This window comes from Seriola lalandi, unplaced genomic scaffold (assembly GCF_002814215.2).
Source record: "Seriola lalandi dorsalis isolate HSWRI2012SDOR001 ecotype SW California unplaced genomic scaffold, Sedor1 jcf7180002054939, whole genome shotgun sequence".
NCBI classification, from domain to species: Eukaryota; Metazoa; Chordata; class Actinopteri; order Carangiformes; family Carangidae; genus Seriola; species Seriola lalandi.
In genome coordinates, this window is record NW_019525659.1 from 1608178 (window position 1) to 1636053 (window position 27876).

Here is a 27876-nt window from a genome sequence, read left to right on the forward strand (position 1 = left end):
AGTTTCCTCGCGAGGCTGCAGGTGCGAATGTGTTTGAAGATGAGACACTTGAGAACATTTCACTTTATTGCAGGTTTGTAATACATCATTAATAAAACAGCCTGGATTTTGTACATCAAAATAAAGAAAACAGTGACACTCAGTGCAGCCAAGACCTAAACTCTTATTAAATGAGAATTTAAAAAACTAATACTGTACTTTGCATTTTTCACATTAGAGTGTGTTACAGGATATTTCGTGGGTTTTTCTCCCAAACGTACCGCTGAGGATACTGTAGGTCTTTTATTTTGGTGCAGTCTCTCCTACATCCTGTACAAACTGACAACTTCACATCTGCAGAAGCTGTTTGTTTCATCTTCAACTTGTCTGGGTTTCACGTGTTCCTCATCGATTGTAAACAGATGTGAAGTTGCTTCTGAGACAAACACAAGCAGACTCTGTCCCTTTGTGCACGTGAGGTGCTAAAACTCAAAATACAACAATTAAAACTCAGAATAAAATTCAAACTGTACAACAGGCTACGAAAACGTTTGTGTTCCTAACACAACAACTAGCTCTTAAACTGAAAAGAAAGTTGTAACGTATGCATTAGATGTTTTGTGTTCTTGTATAGACTTTTTCACCTTTGTTCCTCCGTTTACTTCCTTCCCTCACACAAAAGTCCTCACTCCTCTGATACACATGAACTCACCACATGCTGCCTTTTATTTCATCGTTCCACAACATTGTGCGTTCACTAGATTGTTTTTTGTTGACGGGATGAGAACGTGTCTGTGACAGTCTCGACATCAGAAAGGTTTTTGTGTTTTGTGACAACGTCCTTTACTTGGGACAGGGACAGACTGTGCCGGTGTAGCCTCCAGTTTCCTGGTTAGCTGTTTCCAAATTTCAACCAAATTTCCAGAACATCAGTTACACAGCAGGTGGAGCTGATTGTCCTTCAAACCACTGCAGAGGAAGAAGGCCCAGTCCCATTGTCCACCCTCACCAAAGGCCATGGTTACCAGTTGACACCCAGAAGCATTACAAAAAAAAATGTAAACAACCGCCATAACACGGGAAAAAGAAGATAGAAGAAGAACCATTAACAAACAAGCATGATAAGAACGAACCCAAAGAAAATATAATTTTACATGTGAGTATAAACACAGAGCTCAGCGATGACTCAGAGCCTGAACTGTGGAGCTATTTGTGATGGCATGATGATGAATATGCATATATATACAAATATATACAAATCTGCTTTCATCAGGTCTGATTCCAACATTATTTGTCTGTTTACAAACGGAGGAGGTATGAACGCAAATGTCACAAACCCACATTTGTACGCAGCATGTTTTGGCGTCGTCACACTAACATGATTCCTCTTTATACCATTTCGAGCCCTTGCAGCCCCTCGCACTCAATCACTCACCACGTGACATCAGTTAAGTCTGAGGGTTCAGGGTTCAGGCCTTGGGGGGGACTTTGGGACTGGGCCAGATGAGGCCATTAACAGAGCTCAGGTCTCTGTTTGTCTCATGTATTAATGTGAGGAAGGTTCCAGCCTCCTCTTCATCATCGCTCCACACAGAGCTGATGTCTCCACTGGCAGCGATGTGTCATGTACATCAGTGTTTTTTCACTGAGTCCATTTCTGTTGTGTTGTGTCAAACACACTCATCAGTGTAATGAATCTGTCGTGGGACAGTTACAATTAAAACTAGAAAAAGAAACTGCTGACGGTGTTTCCAGTCACTCTGGTTCACTCTGAGTGTTCTTGGACGAGCATCGAGCAGCTGGACTGTTCTGGATGCTGATTGGACCTCTAACATCTACTGATGATGCGACCCAACAACTGTGATCCAGTCTCCAGCGGCAGCACCGCTGCGTCATGATGCTGTGACTATGGAAACAGCAGAAGTTAGCGGTTTGTGTGCTCATGTTTCTAGCTGTGCAGTGATTCTTAATAAAGCCCTTACATTGTCATTGCACTACTACAGCAGGCTGAGGCCCTGCCACAGACAGTGTGTACCAATATACAGTGATTGTACTTCCTTGTTCACTCCACCTCCAGAACAAAGTTCAACATGTTTCTGTTAAACGACAGAGCAGCAGCACTAGGTCAGTACCTGGTCTCCACCAGCAGGGGGCTGTATCCTACAGCATCTGTCTTTCACTTCACAGGAAGTCACTACATTTTCACAGTTCGTCCTGTGCACCTGCCCGCGGTGCTCAGATCCGGATTACCTCTGACCCCCCCATATCAGATGAGTCTTTCCTCTGGCGGGACTTTGAGCATGCTGTCCATCTCCAGCCGAGCTCCGGCCAGCTCCTGAGCGCTGGGGCTGTACACACCCTCCGACTGGCGCTTCTTCCTCGCCGTGAGCACCATGAAGGTCAAGCTGATGACCAGTATGAGCACACAGAAGCAGAGCAGCGGGATGGCCACCACCAGCCAGGGGACGCCCTGTTTATGAGCTTGTTTCTGCAAAAGGCACAGAGGGAAGAGGTTGAGTCTTACTGATCTACACATGCACCAAAATGTCTAAAAAGATATCATTGTTGCATCTGTGGTCCAGTTGTTGTTGCTTCCGCTCCCTGAAGACACAACCTGAATATATAAATCACATGGATGTGAAAGTTTCAAAAACTCACTATTAAAAAGAAGTGAGAAGATTACAACAAAATACTTTTTTTTTCTCTCAGCAACAAGTAAAAAAATCTTTCTTTTTGAACAGTAAGAAGAAAGATGTTGAGACGTACGTTCATGTCACAGATGGGGCCGCTGTATCCAGGTGGACATTCACACACGAACATGTTGAATCGGTCCAAACAGGTGCCGCCGTTTCGACAGGGGTTAGACTCACACTCATTGATTTCTGTTTCACAGCTGCAAGACAGAAAGTACACAGTCACATACCCATAAACACAAACTATATAAGCAGAAGCAGTAATTGTCTGCTACTCAAAAAGTCTTTAATTTGTCCAAGTTTTTTTAAGATTTCTGACTCTGCAAACAAAGATACATGAGTGTCCCATAGAAACAGATGCACCAATATTTGCTCATTTAATGGATAAGACAATAAAAATGTATTATTCCCAAATATGTGTATATATATATATATATATCTATATATGTAATATATTTTGGGAATTATTTTGTCAGCCTCTCATGCTCTTATTTTATATTTGCCTGTTCTTTTCATCATAAGCAACAAAATAAATAAATAGTGTCTATTCTGACTGAAAGCAGATTCTATGTTCTACACAAAACAAAACAAAACTCAATAATGTGTAATATACACATTGAGAAAAAAAGGAAAGTTAATTAGTGAAATTTAATGTATTTTTTATATGTTGCAACTGTCCCTGGTCTGTGTTGCAACCGTCCCCAGAGTTGGGGTCGATTGCAACATCTGAATTCTTCTATCCAAATATAGTGAATGATGTGTCATATGTACTCATCTTCAAATGCTATGGGTAATTATCAGAAAGATGTAAGTTTAATATATAAAAGTTTGGTTTGTCTAGAACAGACAGTTTCTGAGTAACTGAGAGAAATGTAAAGTGTTGCAACCTTCCCCAGTTTTCTTTATTATGAGAGCATGACATTTAAGAAACATTAAAACAAATCAAAAGACACAATAAAATTAAATAAATTAATAAAATTAATTAATTTAAAATTAAAATTAATTTAAAATTAAATAAAATACAAAATTTGTAGAAACACACACACAAACACTCACAAGCTGCCCAGGCCGTATACAAACTACAGCAAAATGTGTTTGAAAAATCCACATTCAGTCATCTGCTCCAACTTCAGGGCTGTCTGAGTTTGGATTGGTCTAAATGACCTTTTCAGTCATTGGTTCTCATTAATCTCACTATATTACCATCTGTACGATTATTGCCTTTGTTTATTTATTCAACTTAATTTAATTTCTCATTGCACCACCACAAACAAAATCCATTTCCATTAAATTGGAGCAGTGGCAGAAATCTCACAAATGACTATGAGAATCAGATAAAACCAAAATGACCTCCATGGCTGGAGGTAAAGCAGGAAATATTGCTTTTTTCTTTAAACATTATGACCTGTTTCTTGTAAAATTAAGACTTTATTCTTGCAATATTACAATGTGTTTCTTGGAATATTATGTATTCATTCTCAAAATTTCTTTTTTTCCTCAATGTGACCCTAATACAATTTACAATTGTATTCTATCATAAAATATTTTGGAAGTTAAAACCTCTAAACTTACCTGCTGCCTGTGAAACCCGGCATGCATGTGCAGTTAGCTCCCCACAGCCCGTCATTGCAGACACCATCATTTTCACACTGGACATCTTTACCACACTCTATTGGAGGATAGTCCCACCTGTTGGAAAATGTATGAAACTTTGCTTTAATGAATGAATGAATGAATGAATGAATGAATGAAATGTGTTCCGCTGTGCACTGAATAAACAGGAGGATGAGTGGGTGCTCACTGGCAGAGGGGGCCGCTGTAGTCCTTGGGGCATTCACAGGTGTACATGTTTGGGCCGTCCTGACAGGTGCCTCCATGTTCACAGGCGTGATGTTCACACTCGTCCACATCCTCGTCACAGAGCGTGCCAGCGAATCCCTGGTGGCAGCGGCACTCGAAACCAGCTAAGTAGTCCTTACACATTCCGTGGACGCAGGGCTGAGACACACAGTCGTCAGTGTCCGTCTCACACTGCTCTCCCTCCCAGCCGGAGTCACACGCACAGCCGAACTTATTAAAGAGGTCCTCACATGTGGCTCCGTTCAGACAGGGACCTGAATCACACACAGGGGCGCTGGTACAACCTAAATGAATATTTGCTTTTTCCACTAAATGGAACTGAGACGGCTGCGGGGCTTTGTAGTCATTCATAAAGGGAAGGTAGACTCCACCCACTCTCACTGCGCCCAGGCAGCCAGTGAAGCTCTCTGCGATGGCCAGCGTGGCCCCCTCCTCGTTGAGGAAGTGCAGGCTCCCGGTGAGCTCCGGCACGCTGCTGCTGTCAGTGATCCCGTCCACGGTGATGACCCAGGGAGAGGCCTCGCTATCCTGCTCAGCCATCGAGATGTTCACCCGATGCCAGCTCCCGTCAGCCACTCGACGAACTCCTGTAAAGGTCAGCGATTCAACACTGTTGCCTATGTGGATCTCCACCCGTACAGAGGAGTCCAGCAGACCCACCATCAGCAGGTCGGAGCCCCAGGAGGCCCTCAGGAGCACAGCGTTCTCCGACCGAGTCCGCAGCTCCATGTATATGTTAGTGACGGGTTCAGCCAGGGAGCCTCCAGCACTGTAGTGTACAGGGTTGTTCTCAAATGTTGCGTTGTACACACCTGATGGTCAACATGGAGAAATACTTATATTATTATTGGATTGTTTTATATTGATACTACACAGCCTGACAAACTGGATTTGCATTCGTCCAACTAGGCATGCACCAACTTTCTCTCCACCAATACCAGCAGCTCAGCTCAAGGTATCTGTTGATCCAGAGCACTCATCCAAGACCAAGGCTGTGTTCAGCTCGCTCATTCGTTCGTTCGTTCGTTCGTTCGTTCGTTCGCTTGCTCACTCACTGTTTGTGTCAGTTCTTACTGTTTTTCAGATACAGGTATACAGGTATGGTCCTGACAGTATAATGTTTGAAATGCTGCTGCTCAGACGGACGAGCCTCTGCACGGTCGAGACGTGTGAGGAGTCTTACGCTCCTCCTCTCAACGGGTTATAAAATCACATTAGCTAGCACCTAACGTTGGCACCTAGCCTGTTAGCAAGATGACTTCTTCTGCAGCAATTTCAAGAGAGGGTTTGCAATGCATGATGGTCTAGTTTGATCAATGTAGTGTACGTCCTCTCTACACTACATTTTGGTGTGCCTCTATGTACTGCACTATATAGCGGTAACATTTACAGTTGAAAGTTCGTACAGTATAACAAGATGGCTGCTCCACTATAGCGTGAGCGAGTGGATGTTTTGAACAGTTCTGTAAACATCACTGACTGGACGTGAGATTGCAACACTTCAGTTCAGTTTGCAGTTAGGGGCTAGCAGAGCATCATCATGGGAGAGACCATGTATCTTGTCTAAGATCACAGAGTTCACACAGTCAGACAGGATGTGAGGCTGAATGTTTCCAGTTCTGGGATTTGTTTTGCATTTGTTTTCTAGCTGGGTTTTTCTGCCATGAACGCAGAGTCACTGAATGGGAGAACTTACTGTATAAATACATGATAACTTGTTCAGGCGAAAGATGATGTGTTGTGTTTCACTGAGTCAGTATGGGTTACTGAGTGTGGATCAATGTCAGTCATCCCTTTACAAAGAAATCTACAACATAATAAAATGTGCACAAAGTGAAGGGGTCTGAATGCTCTCTGCACACAGGAGCCCAGAAAACATGACAGTTATAAAATAATACAAATGTTCTTACATTCATATCCATCATCGAGGTCCACACAATGGCCGCCATTGACACAAGGATCACTGACGCACCACACTCTTCTTTCACAGATCTTTCCGGTGTATTCCTCCAGACAGGAACATGTGAAGTCGTTGAATGTGATGGTGCACTCTCCTCCGTTCTGACACGGCTCCGTCTGCAGAGGGAAGGACCGAGGTTTCATGTCGTCCAAACACAAAGAACTCAGACAAATACAGCTGTGAAGACTGCTAGTTCTAGCTATGGTTGATGTCAAGGGTTAATTATGTGTCCCATCTTGGGGCTGCCTCAAACTGTCCTGTACAGCTTATCCATTTATTATTTATGTACTTGGTTTGGTCAGTGAGACCAGGAACAAAGAAGTATGTTTTGACGCCATGATTAAACTTCTGTAGATGTTAGGCTTGGGCAGATATTCAATAATATTTTAATATCGCGATATATTATATATCATATAGTTTTCGTAATAATATTTAGTTTTTTTCTTATTTAATTGCTCATACAATATATGTATTTATAAAAAAGAACAACTGAAACATTAAATACAACAATGGTCTTATTTGGGAGGAGGTACATGTTTAGCATCCTCGCTTTTAGTAGCTCACAGAACACACTTCTGTAGGTACTGCTGCTGCTTTCACACCATGTTGGTAGAAATGGGAGAACCACAGTATTATGACTTTTTCCAAGGTGGTTAAACTCAAATCAATTAGTCCTAAAACAGATATTCTTAGCGTATTTCATGGAGAATCGTCTTACATACATTTGGATTCGCTGAATGGTATCAGGTGTTCAGTTATTATATCCTCCCAGTTCTCAGGTCTGTTGGTACAATCATGTCCATGCCATTTGCTGTGGTAGCTCCCCCCATCCCCCAACTTTCCACTCAAGGTGATAAGCTTTTGGTGTTGTTAATTGGTGGTCTGTAGCTATGGTCTGTACTGTATGCATGCAGCATAAGCTTTGAAGGAACTGTTTCCTACCTTGCAGGTGTCATCACTGACACAGCCCTCCTTCACGTTTTCAGCATCACTTGGTAAATACACTTCCTCCTCCGACGAGCTGTTCCAGGCATCCACATCTAAATGTACTGAGTCTAATCGAAAGTCTTGCAGGCAACCTTTGTAATGCCCCCCCCACATATCAGAGCTCCAGCCTCCTGGAAGTCCTCCTACGTAGGCCTGATCTCCACTCTCAATATTCACTTCAGGGATCTCTCCGATTCCGTAGCGAAGGCCTGCGTGCTCAAAGATCACCTGCCTGTGTTGGACCTCCACCTGCAGAAGCTGCTTCTCACCAGTGGTCACAAATACCGGCGCAGTCAGGGGGGCACTGTTAGGTAGAGAAGTAACCAACACCCTCCCCATCCCCAGGTAGACCGAGAAGTAGACCTCCCCCCCCTCCTCCTCCGTAGGCCTCCTGAGCTGGAACAGCAGTCCGTCCGGCTTTAATGACCTCAGGAAGAAGGACACGTTAAAGCTGCTCCCGAGGCTCATGCCCACGTCGTAGGCACTGAAACTCACTGTGTCCTCGTGGCTGTATGTCCACGATGGGAACTCTGTCAAATTGAAATGAAAGTTTGGATTGATCACAGGAATAAAATAAGACCAGGACATTTAGTAACAGGACCTGGATGGAAATTTGGAAATCAAGAGTTTTACTGCAGGTGGCCCTCAAACAGGAAGTATCTTTTTTTTTTATTTCCTATGTAATGTAGATTGAAGTAGTAGAAAGTTTTCACAGTTAGTACTGCATCTAATTATATCTAGCTTATATTTATGGGTCCCCTCATGATGAAACAGGATCTGTCATTGCCAAGATACATTTTCAAGTCAGAATTATGTAGTTTATGAGATCTGTGCAGCAGTGGAACATAACTAAGTACATTTTGGAGCTACTTTGCTTAAGTATGTTGTATTTGATATTACTTTGTACTCATACTGCATACTACACTACATTTCAGAGGGAAACAATCTACTGGTTAAATTGAGATTGAGATTGAAGGCTCTCTACACAGGTGTTCTCAATTTCTCTGACTGATTAGATGTCCTGTCAGGTGTGTGTTCGTGGGAACCCTGTGAACTAATAAGATCATTAATAACTTACACAAATGATTAGTTATCCCTCCCAATAGGTATAACAAGAAAATAAAAGATGAGTCTGGCTCCAACAGTGAGTCAGTCCCCATAGACTCCCATGTTAAAATGTCCAACTTTACAGCAGAAATAAACATGTTTACAGCCTTTTACAAAAAACAGTTTTGGTCTCTGGAGCTAATTTCCTCCTTCATGATAACTGTTTATATAACTCACATGTTTACATTTTATTAAGGCTTAAAGTTTGAGTGACAGGAGGGTTCCTTCACAGTTGGTTAGCTGCACAATTTCTGATAGACATCACCTCAGCTAATTTGAGTCACTGAGTGTGACCTCTCACACTATTTGGCAGGTATCTTTGTCTGCGCTTGTTAGCTGAGCTCGTTAACTAGCTCATTAACTAGCTAATTAGCCTGCAAATTAATTAGCTTTGGATTAGCCTTCGAGCAAGACACCCTGACGCTGAGCTGTGCTAACGATGCCAACCGGAGCGTATGCTTGCCACAGTTATTAAACCGAATGTTATGCACTGAAGTCTCAGCTCCACACCCGCCCCACCTCTTTGCCCATTTCTGGATTAGCTGGGAGGTAGGTGGAGTCAGGCACTGCCAAGATGGCGATGGGCTTCAAAACTGCTACGAGGAGGCTACGACCATCTGTACATACAGTCTATTGTGTAAACACTTCGGTGGGTGGACTGTGGGTTCACGTGCTTGAAGATTTTACATCCAAAATATTTTTTGTACAATTAATACACAATAATGATGAAGAACCTGCGGGTGTTACCAGTGCTTACCTTCAGAGCAGCTTTCACTGTGGAAGGGACGGTAGCAGTCACACTGGTAGCTGGTCCACAGGTCCACGCAGCGTCCATGTCCAGAGCAGGGGTCAGGCTTACACCATTCAGTCTTACTGCATCCCAGCTCATGGCCTTGGTCCTCTGGAAGTGTCTGGGGTAGGATAGGCTTTGAGTCTATCATCAGGTCTTCCATACATCCAATGAAGCCTGCACCACTAACAGTGTTCTCCAAAAGCTCCTCTGGTGCTCCACCTATATAAATGTTAGTGAAGGCTTCAGTGGGCTGGAAAGGTGATTCGCCTGTGCCACCATCCATAACTCTGCACCCATCCCTGTCACAACCAGGTCCTTTCAGAATCAAAACCAGACCTTCTTTATTCACAAACACATGAGCGTCCCGCCAGTGTCCATCGCTAACCAAGCCGGGAAATGACACATCCAGTTCGGACTCCTCAGAAAAGGCTTTTGCACGAAGACCACCGTTCACAATCTCCAGGAGGAGGTGGTTGTCCACATCCCCTCTGTAGACGAGCAACATATTGGGTATGGTGGTCCGGAAGCGAAGCTGTACCCCGACACCTTGGTGAACACGGTGCTCAACCTCCCTGCGGGTCCTTTCTTCTAGAACCACCTGGATGTGAATGAATCCAGGGGTGGAGAAGGAGAACGTTGTTCTCGTGGAGCACTGCTCATCGTAGAACCCATGAGGACACAAGCAGGTGTGGCCGTGTTCTCCACCCTCCAGCCACGGGTGGCAGGTGGCTCCGTTCTGGCACTCATGGTCCACACAGCCGTGGAGTTTTACGTCGCATTGATCTCCTCCCCAAGGAAGTTCACCTGGTTCTGCCTCGGGACAGTGGCAGGTGTAGGACGCCCTGCCGTCCTCACACCAGCCACCGTTCTGACAGGGCTGGCTCTCACATTCATCAATGTTCACCTCACAGAGCTCACCTGGAAGGACATTAAACTGACAGTTAGACATGGTGGTGGCTGAATACTGATGGACACCAGATGCTTTGTTTTGTTTTGTATTTACATATATTTCTTCCATAAGTCCAACACTTTCTGACTTCCCTACTCTGTCTGTGGCTCCTATCCAACTGGTTCCAACTGAAGATGTAAAATCTTTAAAGGAGCTATTTGTAAGTTTTCTCTGCTGGAGAACGTGGTTTCTCGTCAGGAACAGGTGGTGGTGATTGACGCTTGATGAGAGCTTCAGCAATCATTGTCTTTATAATGCAAGAGGTTATAATACGTCCTCTGAGCAGCTACGTCTTCAGGACAGACTGGAGGCTACTGTGAGTCGCTATCAGAAAGTTAGCTGGTTAGCATGCTAACTTTAGTAGAAGAAAAGATGCGATAGAGACAAGAGTTAACATTGGTGTTTGTTTCACGTTACATTACTCAATGGAAACACACACTATTCACAACTGTGTTTTGTCAGCTTTTCTAAAACTGCGATGGAAACAGAGCTACAGTCATCCCCTCCCCAATGTATGTAGTCTCTGTGCTCCTCTTCCTCCATGGCATTTTTTCTTCCTCCCTAGTGTCAAGCATCACCGCATTTCTCCTGGCATTTTAATTAATGTTAGTTTACTCAGACCTCTGGCCTCTGTCTACTTCTTGCCAGATTTGTTTGCCTGTTCTACTGACTGTCGTGACTGTTTCTGAATTGTGCAGTCGTGAGTTTTCTTTCCTGTGGTTTCCCACTTGTTACAACCTGGATATGATATTAAGTAAAATAAACAAACTCATGCACAATTTCAACACACAGAGATTTTTTTTTTGGTTGACTTTTTGAAACCCCTTAAACATCAGGGAATCCCGATTTGATGTTTGTAGGTGGTAGAGTGGGCTGTACTATAACAGTGATTTGGTCCATGACTCTATCTGGGCCTGTTTTTTAGTGGTTGTCCGTTTATTACAAGGTGCGAGACTCACCCAGAAACCCATCGGGGCATGTGCAGGTGTAGCCTGCAATCTTATCCTCACAGGTGCCTCCGTTCTGGCAGGGTTCAGACTCACACTCATCGATGTTGACAGAGCAGTTCTCTCCTTTAAAGTGAAGGAAATCAAAGGATTGTCAGAAGGTTTTAAAAAGTGTGAGAGGTGAGATTTTTACTAATTGGTTTCTTCTGTTTTACTCAACCTGCAAATCCGGGCTGACACTGGCAGATGTATCCAGCTGCATCTGCAAAGCTGAGCTCCCAGTCCAGCTCCCAGTGAGACGGGTCTGAGCGCTCGAAACAGTCCCCACCATTCTCACAGGGCTGCTCAGCACACTCATCTATGTCGGTCTCACAGTTTGGTCCTTCATAACCTGGAGAAACAAAACTCACACTGAGCACACTAACACATGAATTGTTCCACATTCCCAGAGAAAAGAGCATCATTTTGAATGCAAACTTTAGGCTTTAGGTCAGATAATGGTAAAATGTTGAATGAATGTTTGTTGTGCAGCATGTGGTTGAGTACCTGGCCAGCAGAGGCAGTCGTAACCATTGACTCCCTCCATACACGTGGCACCATGCTGACAGGGGTCAGAGGCACACTCTGGGATGTCCACCTCACAGTGGTCACCCTGGAATCCTGTGTCACTGCAGTCACATTCATAGCTGAAACAGACACAGGTGGGTTTTTATACAGCATGTTATCAAAATTCAAACAATGAACAACGACAGAACAGAACCAAGCGGCCATCACCATGGCTAAAACCTGGAGCTAAAGCAGATAAAGCACCAACAATAACTACTGGATGCTGACTCTGAAGAGTCCCAGTTTTTTCACTTGTCGTGTGTTGGTGGTGATTTCAAAGGATCTTTGGTTCATTAAGGAATCATTGAGAACAAATATATTCCGATGTGTTTGGTTGATGGGTGTCTCACAGTTAACACAGTCTGACGTGGAGGCAGTTTTGTCGTCTTGCTGTCGGTGTGTTAATGGAGCACATTGGGGCAGTTTTGACAGCTGTCACTACTGGAGCAAATATCTGGATTCATGGCTGATAGGCTACTTAACAAATGTCTGGTTTTCCTGCCTCACAACATCAGTGACATTATGACAGTTTCAGGGGAGGCTTATTGTTTATCTCAAAAAAGCAGCTAGTAACAAATCTAGAGACTTATTGGACAAACCTTGCTGCTTTCTATAAGACAGATTCTTTGTAGTTTGACTCTGTTAGTGGTGATGATGACGTTAGACGTTTTTTGTTCTCCTTTTGAACAAACAGTGGACAAAATATTTTCTCATCCTGACTGTTTAGTGTTTGAGGATTCTATGAATACCCTCAGAAGTTACAGTCTGTGTTTGTCAAGGATCACTGGGTATTTAGTTTTTAGAGAATTGGATGTTTAACTCTGCAAGGTAATGAAAATAAAATGATAGAGGGACAATCTGATGGAGCAGGACACAGCGAGCCCAAATACGACACATTACGGCACAATACAATATGGTACAATACAGTACGATAGAGTGCAATACGATGTGATACGGTACGATACATTATGGTATGATGCGGTATGATACAGTACAATACGGTACGATACAGTATGATACGATTGAATACGATTTGATACAGTACGATACAACATTGTACAATACAGTACAATGCGTTACATTATGATACGATACAATACATTACAATATTCTACATTACAATAACCCTTATTGTCTCAAAAGGGAAATTTAGGAAGCAGGTCTGGTTGCTTGCGATTTTCAACCACTGGAAATCGGTATTGATCTTCACGATTTCCATAGTCACAGTGATCACTGTTGTAGCTCCTACAGACAGTAATAACTTGCCTACCTGTTCACCATATCATGACAGACGGCTCCATTCTGACAGGGCTCACTGGCACACTCATCAACGTCCACCTCACAGTCGGTGCCGTCAAACCCGGGCGGACATTCACACAAGTACATGCCGATCAGGTCGTGGCAGGTGGCTCCGTTACGACAGGGGCTGGACTCACACTCGTCTATTTCAATTTCACAGTTGACTCCTGGAGGAGGACATAAGCAAGAAAGGAAATATGAAAACAGTGAATCTGGTAAATGTAGCTGGTGTTTACAGTGAAACAATGCGTCATGTTTTTAAATCCACGCACCAACTTAAATCAATGTGTCTATTCTGGTGTACAGATATCTGTGGTGATAAAAGCCTTTCTTTACATCCTCCAAACGAGCCGTGAGAGTGACAGGGGAATGCAGCGGTGCAGCACTCACAGATAACACGGAGCTGCTCTGACACAGAGCAGGCTCACGGAGAAACAAAGCTGTGTAAGAAAAGCAGGATGGTAGTGTTTTCTCTCACTCTGCACTGAGACTTTATCTGAACCGCAGATAAAAACATCTTACTGTGCACTTAAAATACTCCTCGTGCCCAGTTTATCAGGAACAAACAAAACACTTTGGAAATGGTGATGATGATGATGATGATGATGAAAGAACAAGAAGCAGAAAAAACCTTCAGAGAAACAAACAAAAGCAGAAAGTCTTTGTCTGAGTGCTGCTTCACTGAGGAGATTAATGATGACATGATATCAAACATCTCCATTCACAGATATAAACTAAAGCAAAAACAGGAGGCGGAGCTTCTGTCACTGGGTAATATCACTATATTTCACTACTTTAACTTGATTTTTTTTATACCTGCAACACTACAACTTTCAGGTGCAATGATTCTGCTGCAAGTCTGTTGTTCTATGCTTAAGTTTTAATGCATGAAAAGAAATTAAAACCCTTTCCTCACCATCTCTGTTTATTGTGTATGAACCGTTCATGTGGCAGCTTCTAAAGATCATTTGATTAAATACAATTTTTCTTAGGAATATGTGCCATATGTGCCAAGCAAAATATCAACTACAATAATAATGGGAGGAAAGGTAGACACAGAAGGCTCTTATCATTTAAAGATAACTTGTACTTCAGTGGTGCATATAGTCAAACATTTAAACAACATTAACACTGCAGTAACCTCATTTTATTATATTACTCTGTTATATTCCTTCCTTAATCATCAGGAGGAGAGAGAGCTGAGTGATGGACTGACACATTGTTGGTTTTAGTGTTTTCATTAGGTTTCTGAACAATTACGAAACTATTGAATAACACTGGGTTTATCCTCAGGGTGCAGCAACTCCTCCATCCTGAACGACCACACAGGTCATTTGTCCCCACCCTCTGATACGACCTGTAGGAGCATCTCCTGAATTAGCGCCCCAATGGTTGCAGGCGTACCAGACCTTGGTCGCCATGGTTACAATAATAAAAACGTGGATAGGCTTATGGAAGAGTCACAGTTTGGTTGGGTTTAGGAAAAGGTTTTGGGTGGGTTAAAATCAGTTTTCCATAAGGACGATCTTCATTGTGATGGTTATAATGATAAACATGCGGTTAAGGTTGTGGAACAGTCATGGATGTGACGTCTCCACATCCACATCCATCCACCGCAACCTCATCACCTTCATTCATTATCCTACATCACATGACTTCCTCCTTTGCTCACATCATAACTGATACATCCACTAGAGGTCACCAACAATAAAATCTAAGTATGGGTCATAATAACCAGTTGCACAGGCCACCTATGGGCTCGTCGTTTACAGGAGGGACAGACATTATTTCCTTAATTGCATCTGTGTTTCCCTTTCTCGCATCTTTTTTTCTCGTCTTAGTCCCTCCCACTGAAAATGCGAGGAAGATGAAAAGAGGAAATATGTTTTCATAGAAATGAGACGTCCTTTCCTGTGAAACATCTGAAGCGACTTCTGTGACATGACAGCAGTCAGATGTTAGAGCTCTGTGGTTGAGTTTGTGTTTGCCCCTAATAATAATAAGGTCTCACACTTACCACCGTCAGTATTGTCTCTCATCTTCTCTCAAGTCTTCTTGCATGTTTGGATATATTTAAACTGGTTGAAAACCAAGTGCACATATAGTACAGAATGTAGCTACTAGTTTTTGGAGATATAACTTTAAATCTGAACACACAGGCATAATACAAATATTTTTAGATTTAGTGTGGCTTATATTTTCCATTATCTTTGATGTCCATCGTGAATAAACATCCATAGATTCACTTAGAGATCAAGCAAGCAGGTGCAAATGCTAATTGCTAATTCAGCATACTGTTACTGGTGCCAGCATGTGAAACAAAACAGGCTAAAAATATGAAGTTCAAGTTGTATGCTTATGTATAACTCACTGCTTCCATGGCCCGAAATTGTGGGAATTGTAGCTGTGTCTCAATTCAGCGGCGGCATCCTTCGGAGGCGCGTGTGGTCCTTCTAGCCGTCGTACACCGCGAAGTCTGAACCGAAATAAGACGGTGAGGGAGGATTTTCACAGTACGTCACCAGCTGTGACGGCCGTACAGTTGCGTTGCAAAGCGCGGCTCCTGTTCCCTAGCAACCTTGACACAAATTTTTTTTTCACAAACACTTAAGGTTTTAAAGCCCTTGGTTTAACCAGTTGTACCGTTAGCTGTTGAACTGAGCGGAGACCCAGGAAATACATTTAAAAATGTAATCCTCAGGCTGTCTCTCTGTCTGTTTGCGCGCAATGAATCTTGGGTGTTGCCCAGGACGCATCTGAAGGAGCCTTCAAAATGGGACAGTGTAGTCACACGGCTGTGTCTTTAAATACAGTTTCTCTGAGGGATGTGGCCCCTGAACTGGGACACAGCTTGTATATATATGTGTATGTGTGTGTGTGTGTGTGTGTGTGTGTGTGTGTGTGTGTGTGTGTGTGTGTGTGATGTACCTGCAAAGCCTGCCAGGCACTCACACTTGTAGTGGTCCTTCTCATTGATACAGGTGGCGTTGTTCTCACAGGGCCGTGACGCACATTCGTTGATGTCGATCTCACAGTTGTAGCCCTGAAAGCCGGGCACACAGAAGCAGTGGTACTCGGCCACTCCATCTATACAGATGGCTCCGTTCTGACAGGGCTGTGACAAACACTCGTTCACATCTTCCTCACAGGTCTTCCCCTTGAACCCTGTTGCACAGTGGCATTCGAAGCCCTCTGGTTGTAGTATGCAGGTCCCGTTGTTACTGCAGGGTTGATCGATGCAGTCAGTGACATGTGTCCCACAGTCCTCTCCTCCAAACCCTGCAGGACATCTGCAGAAGTATCCGTTCAGCTGGTCCACACACATGGAGTGGGGTTCAGAGCAGGGGTTGCTCTGACACTCGTCCACCTCCTCTGTGCAGTTATCCCCTGTGAGTCCATCCGGGCAGATACAGTGGTACTCTGTGGTACCAGGGATGCTGGTGCAGTCCTCACACGGTGCAAAGGAGCAGGCATCATAGAGTTCGTCACAGTTTTTGCCCATGTATCGGACCCCGTCTCTGGCACAGATGCAGGCGTAGTCGTCCATGGTGTCCACACAGGTGCCTCCATTGTGGCAGGGAGCAGACAAACATTTGTCTGATGTGGCGCTGCAGAAGATCCCTGAAACAGAAAGTAAAAGTTATGCAGGGGTCAATTCATACCTCAAAGGGTCAAAGAAAATTCTGATGGGTCAAAGCATATTTATACATAATGCACTTAGCCAATAATGTGTCAGCAGAGTAGTATATAAAATCCTTCAGGTACAGGTGAGGAGCTTCAGTTAATGAGGAAAAACATCATGATTGTTGGTCTGAGAGTTTCTCAAACTGCTGATCTTCTGGATTTTCTCTCACAACAGTGTCTAGAGGTTTTACTCTGAATGGAGCATCAACAAAAGCATCCAGTGAGCAGCAGCTCTGTGTTGATGAGAGAGGTCAGAGGTCATAGGAGAAGGGACGGACTGGTTGGAGCTGACAGAAAGGCTACGGTACCTCAGATAACCACTCTGTACAACTGTGCTGAGCAGAGAAGCTTCAGAGTGAGCAACACGTCCAACCTACAACAGCAGAAGACCATGTCAGGTTCCACTTCCTGTCACCAAGACCAGAGACCCGAGGCTGCAGTGGACACAGACTCACCAACACTGGACAGCTGAAGACCTGGTCTGATGGATCTGGATCTGTGCTGAGGCCAGTCAATCCAGTCAATCATGGTCTGAATGTCTCAGTCAATCAAAGTGTTGTTGCTGACCATGTTCACAGTTCACCTTCTTCTAATGGCTCCTTCCAGCAGGATAATGCTAATGTGATAATGTCACAACAGTAATTAACTGTTCCTTCCTGACTTATAACCTTTTCTTAGAGCAGACACTGCAGACATAATGAGACTGTGGTTAACGGCAGGTCAGACCCATCACTAACAGTGTTGCTGCTGATGGGATGCTGCGAGGGCGCGGACCAGCCCGCTCATTAAATATATTTAAATGACAAAATCTGTCTGCATTTAGCAGCAACAAAACAAGTCCATGAACCAGGTGTGACTAAAATGGGTCACCTCCTTTTAGACGTGTTACACTTATTCCTCCTGACATTTCCTCTAATCCGCCCTCACTTCATTGGAAAAGACAGATTGTGTGTGTGGGAGAGACCTGGCAGACGTGTAAGATTACATGAACTGCTGAACCCTCCCACACGTGTCAGGGTTCATTTTGTTTTAGGTCAAAATTCTTGCCATTCCAGCCTTTTCCTATAAATGATGATTTGAAAAAGACTTTCTATCAGTCACAACATTCTCTGAACCATAAAACTGCACCAGCGTGACTTTGCTTTAGATGGAGGCTTCATATGGATCTGCTTCTTCATATGCTTCAGGATATAGAACTGCATCAAAATACACACATACAGTAAAATGAGATCCAATATGTAAAACAAAACAGTTGCATAACTTAAGTGCGCATGGTAAAATGGCTGAGTAGATCATCGGCTCCCTACTTCCAAACCCCAGAAACATAAAGATGATGAAGTATATTAACTGAAATAAATAAATAAATGTTTATTTGAAAACTCCATTCCAACTCTATGTTTTATGCTTTAAGACCTCTTGTTTATTTCAGGATGGCACTCGCCTGTCAATCAACCTCGAGGGGCTGGATCAACAATTCATTCTGATTGATATTCAGTGAAAAGCTATTGTAGAGTATATATAAAGTCTCCCTTTGAGATATTTGTTTAAAGCTCCATATTTTCCTCTTCTCTCTGTTTTATTTGAAGTGCTGATCCATCAGAAGATATATTTGTTGTTTTAAGAACCAAAAACCATCTCAATGAGAGTTTTACATCTCCTCTCTCAGGCTTCTCTCTGGAGCTCTAGTAACAACAGGTTGGGGAGCCAATCAGAAGAGAGGAGGCACTGAGCCTCTCTTCTGATTGGCTGACTGTTTTCTAAGTGATCCAATAAAAATATAGCAGATTTCAGGTAAACACTCAGAGAAAACGTGGGGGTCCCACCGGGTGGGGCTGAGGGTGGTGACTGCTTTGTTGAGACATCACAAAGTCCTGACGGCTGGTTTTAAGGCTCAGTTTCTGAATACAGGCTGTGTGCATTTCTCTGTGGACTGAGGCTTTGATACTTTCACAGTATTAATATAGAACCTAGCCCTGCTTTATAATCAAACTACACATGGACATTTACCTTTAGACTATATGGACCTTTAATTTCTGTTTCATTGCTTATTTATTTCATTGTCATTATAACCCATCTTGTGTTTGATAGCAGTAAGCCTATGTAGATATATAAGTTCAGTTGTAGTTCAGTTATAGATTTCACCCAACAATAACATTTTGCAGGTTAACCTGTGACATATTTTGGAAAAAGATGAAAAACAACAGCAGATGACTCAGGGGGAAGCTGGTAGTGGGGACCGGGGGCCTTTTGTGTTTCTGTGCCCAGGGGCCCATTGTCTCATAATCTGTCCAGGGCCTGTAGTGGGATTTCTGACCCTGTTTCACAAAGAGGGAGGTACGAGATTCACTGTTAATGAACACTGGGCCAGCCCATCAAGCTGTTCCACTAATTAGCTCTGACTGTTTTTGTCACTATCAGCTTGTAGCCAGTGCAAATAATGGCTATACTGTGCATTTCCCTCCATGAATAGCCATTCTCTTTGCCTGTGGGGCATTCTGTACGTCAGTTCACAAAGTGCATGTGAACACTTTAAGGGGGGGGGGGGGGGGGGGGGGGGGGGGGGGGTAGTTTAGTGAATATTCACAATACACTGTCTCCCCTCACCAGCCAATACCAAGAGGTCTCTGTGGAATCAGTCTGCATTCCTTTTATTAGGCCAATCTCAGCTCCCTGTGCAAAATACTCCCAGCCTCCCCTCCCCCAACACTTTGATCAGTGTCCTGTTTCCAAATTCTCACTGAAGGGGAAGATATTAACAGTGAAGGGAGTTTGGGGGGGGGGGGGGGGGGGGGTATTTAATGAGGTGAGTAGTAAGAAAGATGGTCACTCTCATTTGTTGCAAATGCAGGTCATCTCTGGGCTTTTTCCAGGAGCAAGAGACGGTCAGAGGCCAGAAAACTGTGGATGCACAACTTCCTGTCAAAGTTACAAAAGTTTTGGTCACAGACTTTTTTTTCCTTTTTTTTCCTCTGTGCTCTTCTAAGTGGTCTGAAGTAGGCGGGGCTCTGTTTAAGAAGATGTCACATATTTCTGTGCACCAATACAAACTTTTTAAATCAGAATCTGGAAACAGTTGCGGGATCATTTGCTCATGTTGCAAGGGCTTAAATGACAAACACTGAATGTCTCCTACTGACAAGTATTTTGTGTGTGTGCGTGTATAAAGCCTGATATACAGTATCTTATCCCCCTGAGCCATTGAGCTCCATTGTTGTCCACAAACTATTAAAAACACACCAGTGAGTCTCACTGTTACACTGGGTGACATGTTTCTTCATCACCATGAACACAATGTTGTTTATTTTGACTCAGTCCCACACACACCGTCCGGCTGCCCCAAATACTCACTACAGCAACAAATGTGGACTAATCCACCACTGAAAACAGTCCCCAGCAAATGCACTATTTCCTCCTGTTTCAGCAACAATAAAAACTAAAGTGAACAGCTGCTTTTTTTAAACTATTACTACTCTTTTTTTCTTTTTTTTTTCTTTTAAAAATTGACATTTTCATGAGCAAAAGGTCTTCAAGCTGAGAGCCACAGACAGAGGAGGGAAGTCAGTAGACACATTACTGGGATTTGTTGACAGTAAAATATAGAATAAGACCAGTGTAATAATGGGGCAATGTAAAACAAAAATGTACAGGACTATTTACTGCACTGTGAAGGACAATTATCAAAGATTAAGACCTGTCTGAGAAAAACTGGAGACCAAGAACAGACTCAAATACTGACATATACTAAGTGCTGTATGTAAACAAAGTGTGTGTAGAGTTGTTCTTGCTTAGATCAAATTCACTTTCACCTCAGTAGTTTTTTTCGGACCCAGAGCTGCTGACAGTAATATAAGGACAACATGAAGTTATTTTATTTAAATTAAATTAAATTTACAGGCTTCCTACAACCTCTGCCTTTATTAAAGAATTATTTTTAGTTTGTTGGTGAATTTAATATCTGTGTTTTTTTGCCCCTCTTCCCTTTTACTTCTGATTTTACCCTATTTTTAGACTCTTTCAATCTAACTCATCATGTCAAGCATCCCAGCCATTACAAAGGACACTCACTCGACCTTGTGCTCTGCATGGTGTCTGTGTGGAACATGTGAATTTGGTAAATTTTCCATCTCTGATCACAAAGCAGTACTCCTCTGGGTACCGTTCATCTCTCCTGACTCCTGACCACTCGTGCTGTTTTGTGGAGGTCCTCAGGGCTGTCATCTCGGTCCACTTTTATTTACTATTTACATGCTCCCCCTCGGACAAATCATGTGTAGACACTATAATTTTTTACTGTTATATGGATGATACACAACAATTTGTCCTGATAAATCCTGGTAACACCATTGGTACCACCCTGCCTTGATGATATTAAGTTGTGGATGTCCAAGAATTTTCTGCTCTTGAATGACTCCAAATCAGAAGCAATCAAAACTGCACCACCTGGTTCCACAGCTGTCAGTATTTAAACCTGCCATTATTCAACAGCTGCTCGAGGATCATCTGCTTGTGTTCCTGTTCATGTTCCAGAACACTGTCTCCTGCATATGTTACCTGTTGCCTGCTTGTGAACCCATCTGCCTGTTTGTTCATTTGTTTGCCAGTAAGCCTGTCTCTATTAAAGTGTCTCCACTGACTCTGTTTGCCTTTGAGTCTGGATTTAAAGTCCTTCCTGTCTGTGCCGATGTCAGCAAACCTTGAATTCAGTCACTGATGGGATCATTTTGTTTTCATAACATTATAAGAAAAGTTTGTTATATTTAACAGAATGCATTTCTTATAGTAATAACAAAATTTTGATAAATTGTGATGTTCTTACTACTAGGGCTGAGTATTGTTCAAAAATGTTCAATATCAGTACTGAGACTTATACCTTGACTTCGATACTGATTCTTAATGACACGTTTGTCCATACCAGTTTTAACTAAAACAAAATTACAACATACGTTACAGTATAAATTTTAGTTTTACTTTAGTTCTATTGTTAAGTTTGGTCCCTTTACTCACGCAAACATGTTCAGCCAATCACCACCATTATTATTATATTGGTCCAAGCATGCTGCATGCTGATTGGCTCACTGACCTTGATGAGATTTCCTCATTTCCTCCTTATGATCGAATGACAAAACATTTTTCCATCCTTGATAGCATCAAACCAATTCGGTCGGTCCATAAACGTTTTGAGGTTCAATACCTAGCCCATGTTATAACGAATGTTACATTTGATTCATTCATGGAGTAATAACAGGAAAAATATGTTACTATAACATGAAAAAATGTTTGATGTTTTGTATAAAATTTTGTTTTAATTGAGGAACTGCTGTCTATTTTATTTTCACTATATTGGAGTGAGAAACTTTTATAACTTGAATTTAGTAAAAATTTCATATTTACATAATGCTTTATATCTACAACATAATGCAAACAAGTCTATTATTTGTGTAGTATTTTAAAGCTTTATTAAAGCTGAGCTACAAATAACCTTTTGTGATAAAACTGGGGTCACTCATAATTCTGACTGGAGTTTAAAATATTAAATCAATCTGTAATTAAATCTCATTATTAATTTGTGAGTCAGAAAAGATTTGCTGAACCTGAGCGATGACCCCTGATGACCCCTGCTGGTCAAAGGACAAAATATGAGAAATAATGTCAGTTTAATGAGAAAACACCTTTAACACCACTATAACCATTATATTGCAGGAATGGATGAGCATGCAACCATCAGAGTTGTTTCATTTGTCCTGTACTATAACCTATAACCCCCATGATTAGATGTATTTGATGGGCTTTTTATCAGCTGGTCTCAGACCTGCCAGGGGAGGCCGGCCCTGCACCCATGACCCAGTGTCCACCCTCTGAAACAGAAGGTTGTTGTCATTTCCAATTGTGGCTGAGGTGCTGATGTGCACCCTCCCTTCAGCCTGAACCGTGGGCACTAACTGTGTTTGAGCTCCACGGATTACAGTGGGCTGCAGGAGAGTGTTAGCCACCTGTAGACCAGAAGAGTCCCAGGTGGCTGTCGAGGGTTTGAAGATTAGGTTCAAGTCGTCTTGATGTGAGAGGCAAACCAGGATCAGCATGTTAACTGAGGGAGGAGATGATCCTTTGCTTGCTTGATAAGAAACTTAAGAGCTGTTGAGTCAAACATGGGGGGAGAAAAAACACTGTTCGGTCATGTGACACAGAGAGAGTGTTCAGGTGTATTCAGATACTTAATCTGACCATATACTATTTCCTTCAATTGATAATAATTGGTTTATCGCTGCCTTTATTTATTCATATGCAACTAGTCTGCACAGACTGATGCATTTGTTAGGCCCCTGCTTCAGAATGAGTGTGAATACTGAAAGTTCATTCTCTTCTCTTCTAACAAGCTTGTTTGTTACTGTTTTGTTTTAATAATTGTTCTCATTCTGACCCTAGTGTCAGACACAAATGTTGATGCCAGATATTTCTTACGTGTAATACAAAACAAGAGTTTCTCACTTGAAAGACTCTGGTTATAGTAAATAAAGTGATCAGAGTAGAGTCATCCAACTGTAAGTTTGCCAACAAAAATATGGTTAGGCATCTATAAGGTAGAGTACGGTCAGGGTAAGGCAACAAAAACACAACTGGTTAAAGTTGGAGAAAGTTAGTGGATGTTGGTGCTGGATGTAAAGTGTGAGGTGATGACTCATCCAAAGAATACTGAGCTGCTCAGTCAGTCCTAACAACTAGATCACATTTTCAAAAGGAGAATAAGACCTCTGCAAATAAAACAACAGCTGAATATAAATAAATCTCCAGACTGCCTTCATTGTCTATGCGGTCTTTGGAGGCCACACCTTCACATACTACGTCCTCCAAAAATTGTGGCCCCTGAATTGAGACACAGCTACTACGTCACTAAGCTTTCAGAACCATCTGCTTTTGGACCAGGCGCAAATTCATTTCTGGTGAGACTGTGCAACTGAATGTGATAAAAGACAGAACATTTCAGAATGTTAACAACTTAATTATGTGAGCAGAGATTGGCCTGGATACTGATGTTAAATCTCCTGCAGAAACTTTCAGCATCATGTTTGAGCCAGAATCTTGAAAACAAGATTCTGTTTTCCATATCAAAGCAAATAAAAATAAACTATTAAAAATCCAGTGTTTTCATTGACATTTCTTAAATAATAATTTTTTATAGCCTAAAAATGTAATCATTTCTGTATCTGGTTTTGTATGTATTTAGATGAGTTATTATAGTTGTTTTCCCTCCTCGTCTTCACCACCTTCTCCTTATCCCCCCTCCACTTCTACTCTTCATCCTATACTTTCCCTCCCCCTCTCTGAGCAAAGCAGGTTTGATGGCCTCCCTGACCTCCAGAGCCTTTCCATGTTGTAATCCCTCTGGCCTCTTTGGGCCAATCCCCTTGCTCCTCTAATCTCCTGGTGCCGGGATACCTGCACAGATTACAGCTCCAGCATGTGTGCCCTCTGTCACCTACTCTGTCACCATGTTCTCTGTCCCATGTCCCTCCTCTGTCCCTTTGACCTCACGTCTCACCAGCTTCCCACCCTCAGGAAACTTGGCACTCTCGTTCCCAGGATGTACAAACAGTGGGATAACACTGTAGGTGGTGCTACAGTAGGTGGCTGCAGCAGATAAATGACTGTATTCTCTTATTCTATCTCTCCTAACCTACTGTGGTTATCAGATATGGTGTTTAGAACAAAGATCATATAAAGTATGGGAGACTGGTGATGGTTGTAACATGTGTCAGTTGTTACACTTCCAGTTTCTCCAATCAGGAAGTTATAAATCACCTGATTCACCCTGTACCTGCTCAATTTAGTCTTTATTCCACATGTGAGGAAGTAGCTCCCTGTGGCAGAAAGACTTTTTTTTACATTCATTTTTGTGACAGCTGTAGTTTTTGTGACTCTGTAGTTCAGCTCTTTAGAATTCAATCAAGTTTATTGTGAAGTGTAACAGAAATGTAACATGACATATATGTCCCTATATCAGGAGTGATGTTGCCATATATTCACCTATAAGAGGAAATATAATTATCATATACATACATCATGATGTTACAACTAAATAATTCTGTTTGTGTTGCAGAGATAACGCCTACACCATTTAACAGCAGACACATAGAACTAGTTTGTGTTACATTTTGAATGCACTGGATTAAAAGATACAGACAGAAATGTCAAAACTGTTACAACCATCCCTGGTCTCCCCTATAGAAGTTCTTCTGCAGGATGTCGTCACCGTTTCTACCTGTGTGCTCGGCTTTGTTCATTTGCTGCTTTTTTCCTTGAATTTTTATTTCTCTTAATTCCCGATTTAAACTGGAGCACGAACCCATAAACACACACTGCAGACAGTCCTCATGACCCGTCCACTGTTCATTATAAGCCACAGAAGACACACAAGGTTGACCCTGACTGTTCAGACACCTGCAGCGATCAGACAGAGGAGGCAGATCAGACAGTGACAGCCAGGGGGACATACGTCTCATTCACCTGACAAAGCTCCAATTAATACAGCCACACTCATCACGTCCTGGGAGCTGAGCTTTTAAAACACGCACACACACACACACATGCACCCACACACACACACACACACACACACACACACACACACACACACACACACACCTCTATCCTCATGTTTCCTGTCTGCATATCAACTGTACAACAAAGGCAACTAAGCCCCACAACAAGTTTTACAAAACATCTTTAATGTGACACACACACACACACACACACACACACACACACACACACACACACACACACACACACACACACACCTTTCTCTTCATTATGTCTGACACACACAGTCCCACTCTCAATGCTATCATCCTTTAATCTGTAATAATCTGACTGTCTTTTGTCCTCCCTCTGACACAGATTAGCAGCTAATCTATCTTTAATTTTCTGAAAATGAAATGAAGTGTCTTTGAACAGAACCTCCCCCTGTCCCTGTCCCTGTACCTGTTGTAAGCTCAGGTACATCAGCTGGCATGTCTGCAGCCTCAGTCACACTGACCTGATAACCTCTCAGACCTGGTAGTAACACTCTCTGCTGTCGGTTCATTGTTTCATTAAACTTAAACTTACATTCAACTCCACATTTTTCTATCCAACCCAAACAACTTCAACCACCCATGTACAGAACAGGTTTTACTCTTTACTTACTACATACATTTATTAAAACATTATTCCATTAATGTTTTGAATATGGGTTTTATGTTCTTTTATGTCTTTTCATGCGATGCACTTGGTGCGTGTCATTTCTTTGTTGTAAATCACTTTGTGCTGTATTTCTTGTATGAAAAGTTTTATACAAATTAAGTTTTATTATTATTATTATTATCATTATTATATGATCATTATCATTATTATTATTATTATTATTATTATTATTATTATTATTATTATACACTGGCTGTGACTCTAACAACTTCTATCATTGTGTTTTTGTGTTCAGTCATTTTATTTAAAAGTGAATCTGACATAAGTGTATGACCAGCTTATTGCAGTCCATAATTTTTTAAAATGTAAAAACACTTGACTTTAAGTCCCTCTATTTAGAATTGTGTAAACTGATGCACATATTTATTCTAAACAGACACACACATATATGCAGTATACTGTATATTAATGTAATTTTTTTATATGTTTAATCTTTTTTCTGAAACAGTTCTGTTTGTTTTCCAGTTGAATTTTATAGGTATATATAAACACTTAAATGTCCCTTTAGCTGGACTGTATGTGTCAAATTATTATTAACATAATAAATAGATAAATATATAAATATATCTATCTATGGATAGATTTCCTGTGAGAGCAGTCTGGGTGATAAACTACTCACACTTACTGAACATGTAGTATATTTAATAAGAGCAGTTATTAAGTGACTTTTTTCTGCCTAAAAAAAAGATGTTTGATTGAAAGAAAAAAAGAGAAAATAATAAGAATTGAGCACTTTTAATAAAGTTTCTATTTTGGAAGAATCAGGCCCAGAGTGACATCAGATGTTTCTTTGGTGTTCATGAATCGAACTTGGTGAAGGACAGGATGTTAAGCCTGGATGTTCTGTGACCTGTGTTCACTCTCAGGCTGATATGAATGAGCTGCTCTCAGCTCTGTTTGCTCTGTTTGAGTATGCATGACTGGGGAGCACTGCTTCTGATTCTGAACCAGTCATGTGTCAAATCTGATGGATAGACAGAGCTTCTAAAAACCACACCACAAATACACGGTTTGTGTCTCTGAAGCCACGCCTTCCGCGATAAATCATCCAATCATACATCTGATTCTCATGTAGGTTCAAAGTCCAACAGCATCAATTATTAAAATAACGGCTGGTGAAACACACTGGAAAACTAACCTGTCCCATCATCACCCACAACTCGGCTCAGTCTGTCTGAGTCTCTTAATATAGTGGGAGCACAAAGCGACCCAACAAGCACCACCCAGAAACCACTTGTTCATGGAGCAGCATCTCTGAGAGCTCTGGTCACATTCCTGAGACCTGCTCAGTTCACTGTTCAAGAGTCAAGCTCCAATAAATGATGAAATGTTAACTCTAATGTGTGTTTTGTTAGTCAGTAAGCAAACAGTAAGGATGTGTAAGGTACAATACTTTTTGTGTGCATCATTGTAAGAACTCTTTAACATGTTACTAAAGCAGCAGGTTACATGACAAAGGATTAAACAAGAACTTCAAACAACAAGCAAATGACCACACACAGGAATCACAGGCTCAGTTCTACTTACACTAACTGTCCTAAAACACTGATAAAAAACTGTTATTTCCACTCACCCCATTTGAACATCATCACAGTCAGCAGCACGGTCTTCAGATTCAGATGAACTCTTCCTAGCTCCATGGTAAAACTCGATCTGTATCAGACTAGAAAAGAAGTGAAGAAGAAGTCCTAAAGCTCTGACATGCTGCTGGGTGATGCTCTTCACTGCGTTGCTGTTGCCCTGAGTTTAGAGGCTGGCATGCTACACACTGA

General features: G+C 42.1%; 1 protein-coding gene across 1 annotated transcript; it reads right to left on the reverse strand.

The window, feature by feature from the left end:
- Window positions 1–48: 48 nt before the first annotated feature.
- On the reverse strand, window positions 49–27854 carry crb2a (crumbs cell polarity complex component 2a). The gene is made up of 13 exons (XM_023397807.1): window positions 27678–27854; window positions 16109–16801; window positions 13152–13347; window positions 11822–11961; window positions 11496–11666; window positions 11288–11401; window positions 9344–10297; window positions 7435–8009; window positions 6443–6608; window positions 4474–5344; window positions 4245–4361; window positions 2746–2872; window positions 49–2467 (listed from the first exon to the last, which is right to left on the reverse strand). The coding sequence occupies exons 1-13, from the start codon at window positions 27742–27744 to the stop codon at window positions 2246–2248; spliced, it is 4413 nt and encodes a 1470-aa protein (XP_023253575.1). The 5' UTR covers window positions 27745–27854; the 3' UTR covers window positions 49–2245.
- Window positions 27855–27876: the final 22 nt, after the last annotated feature.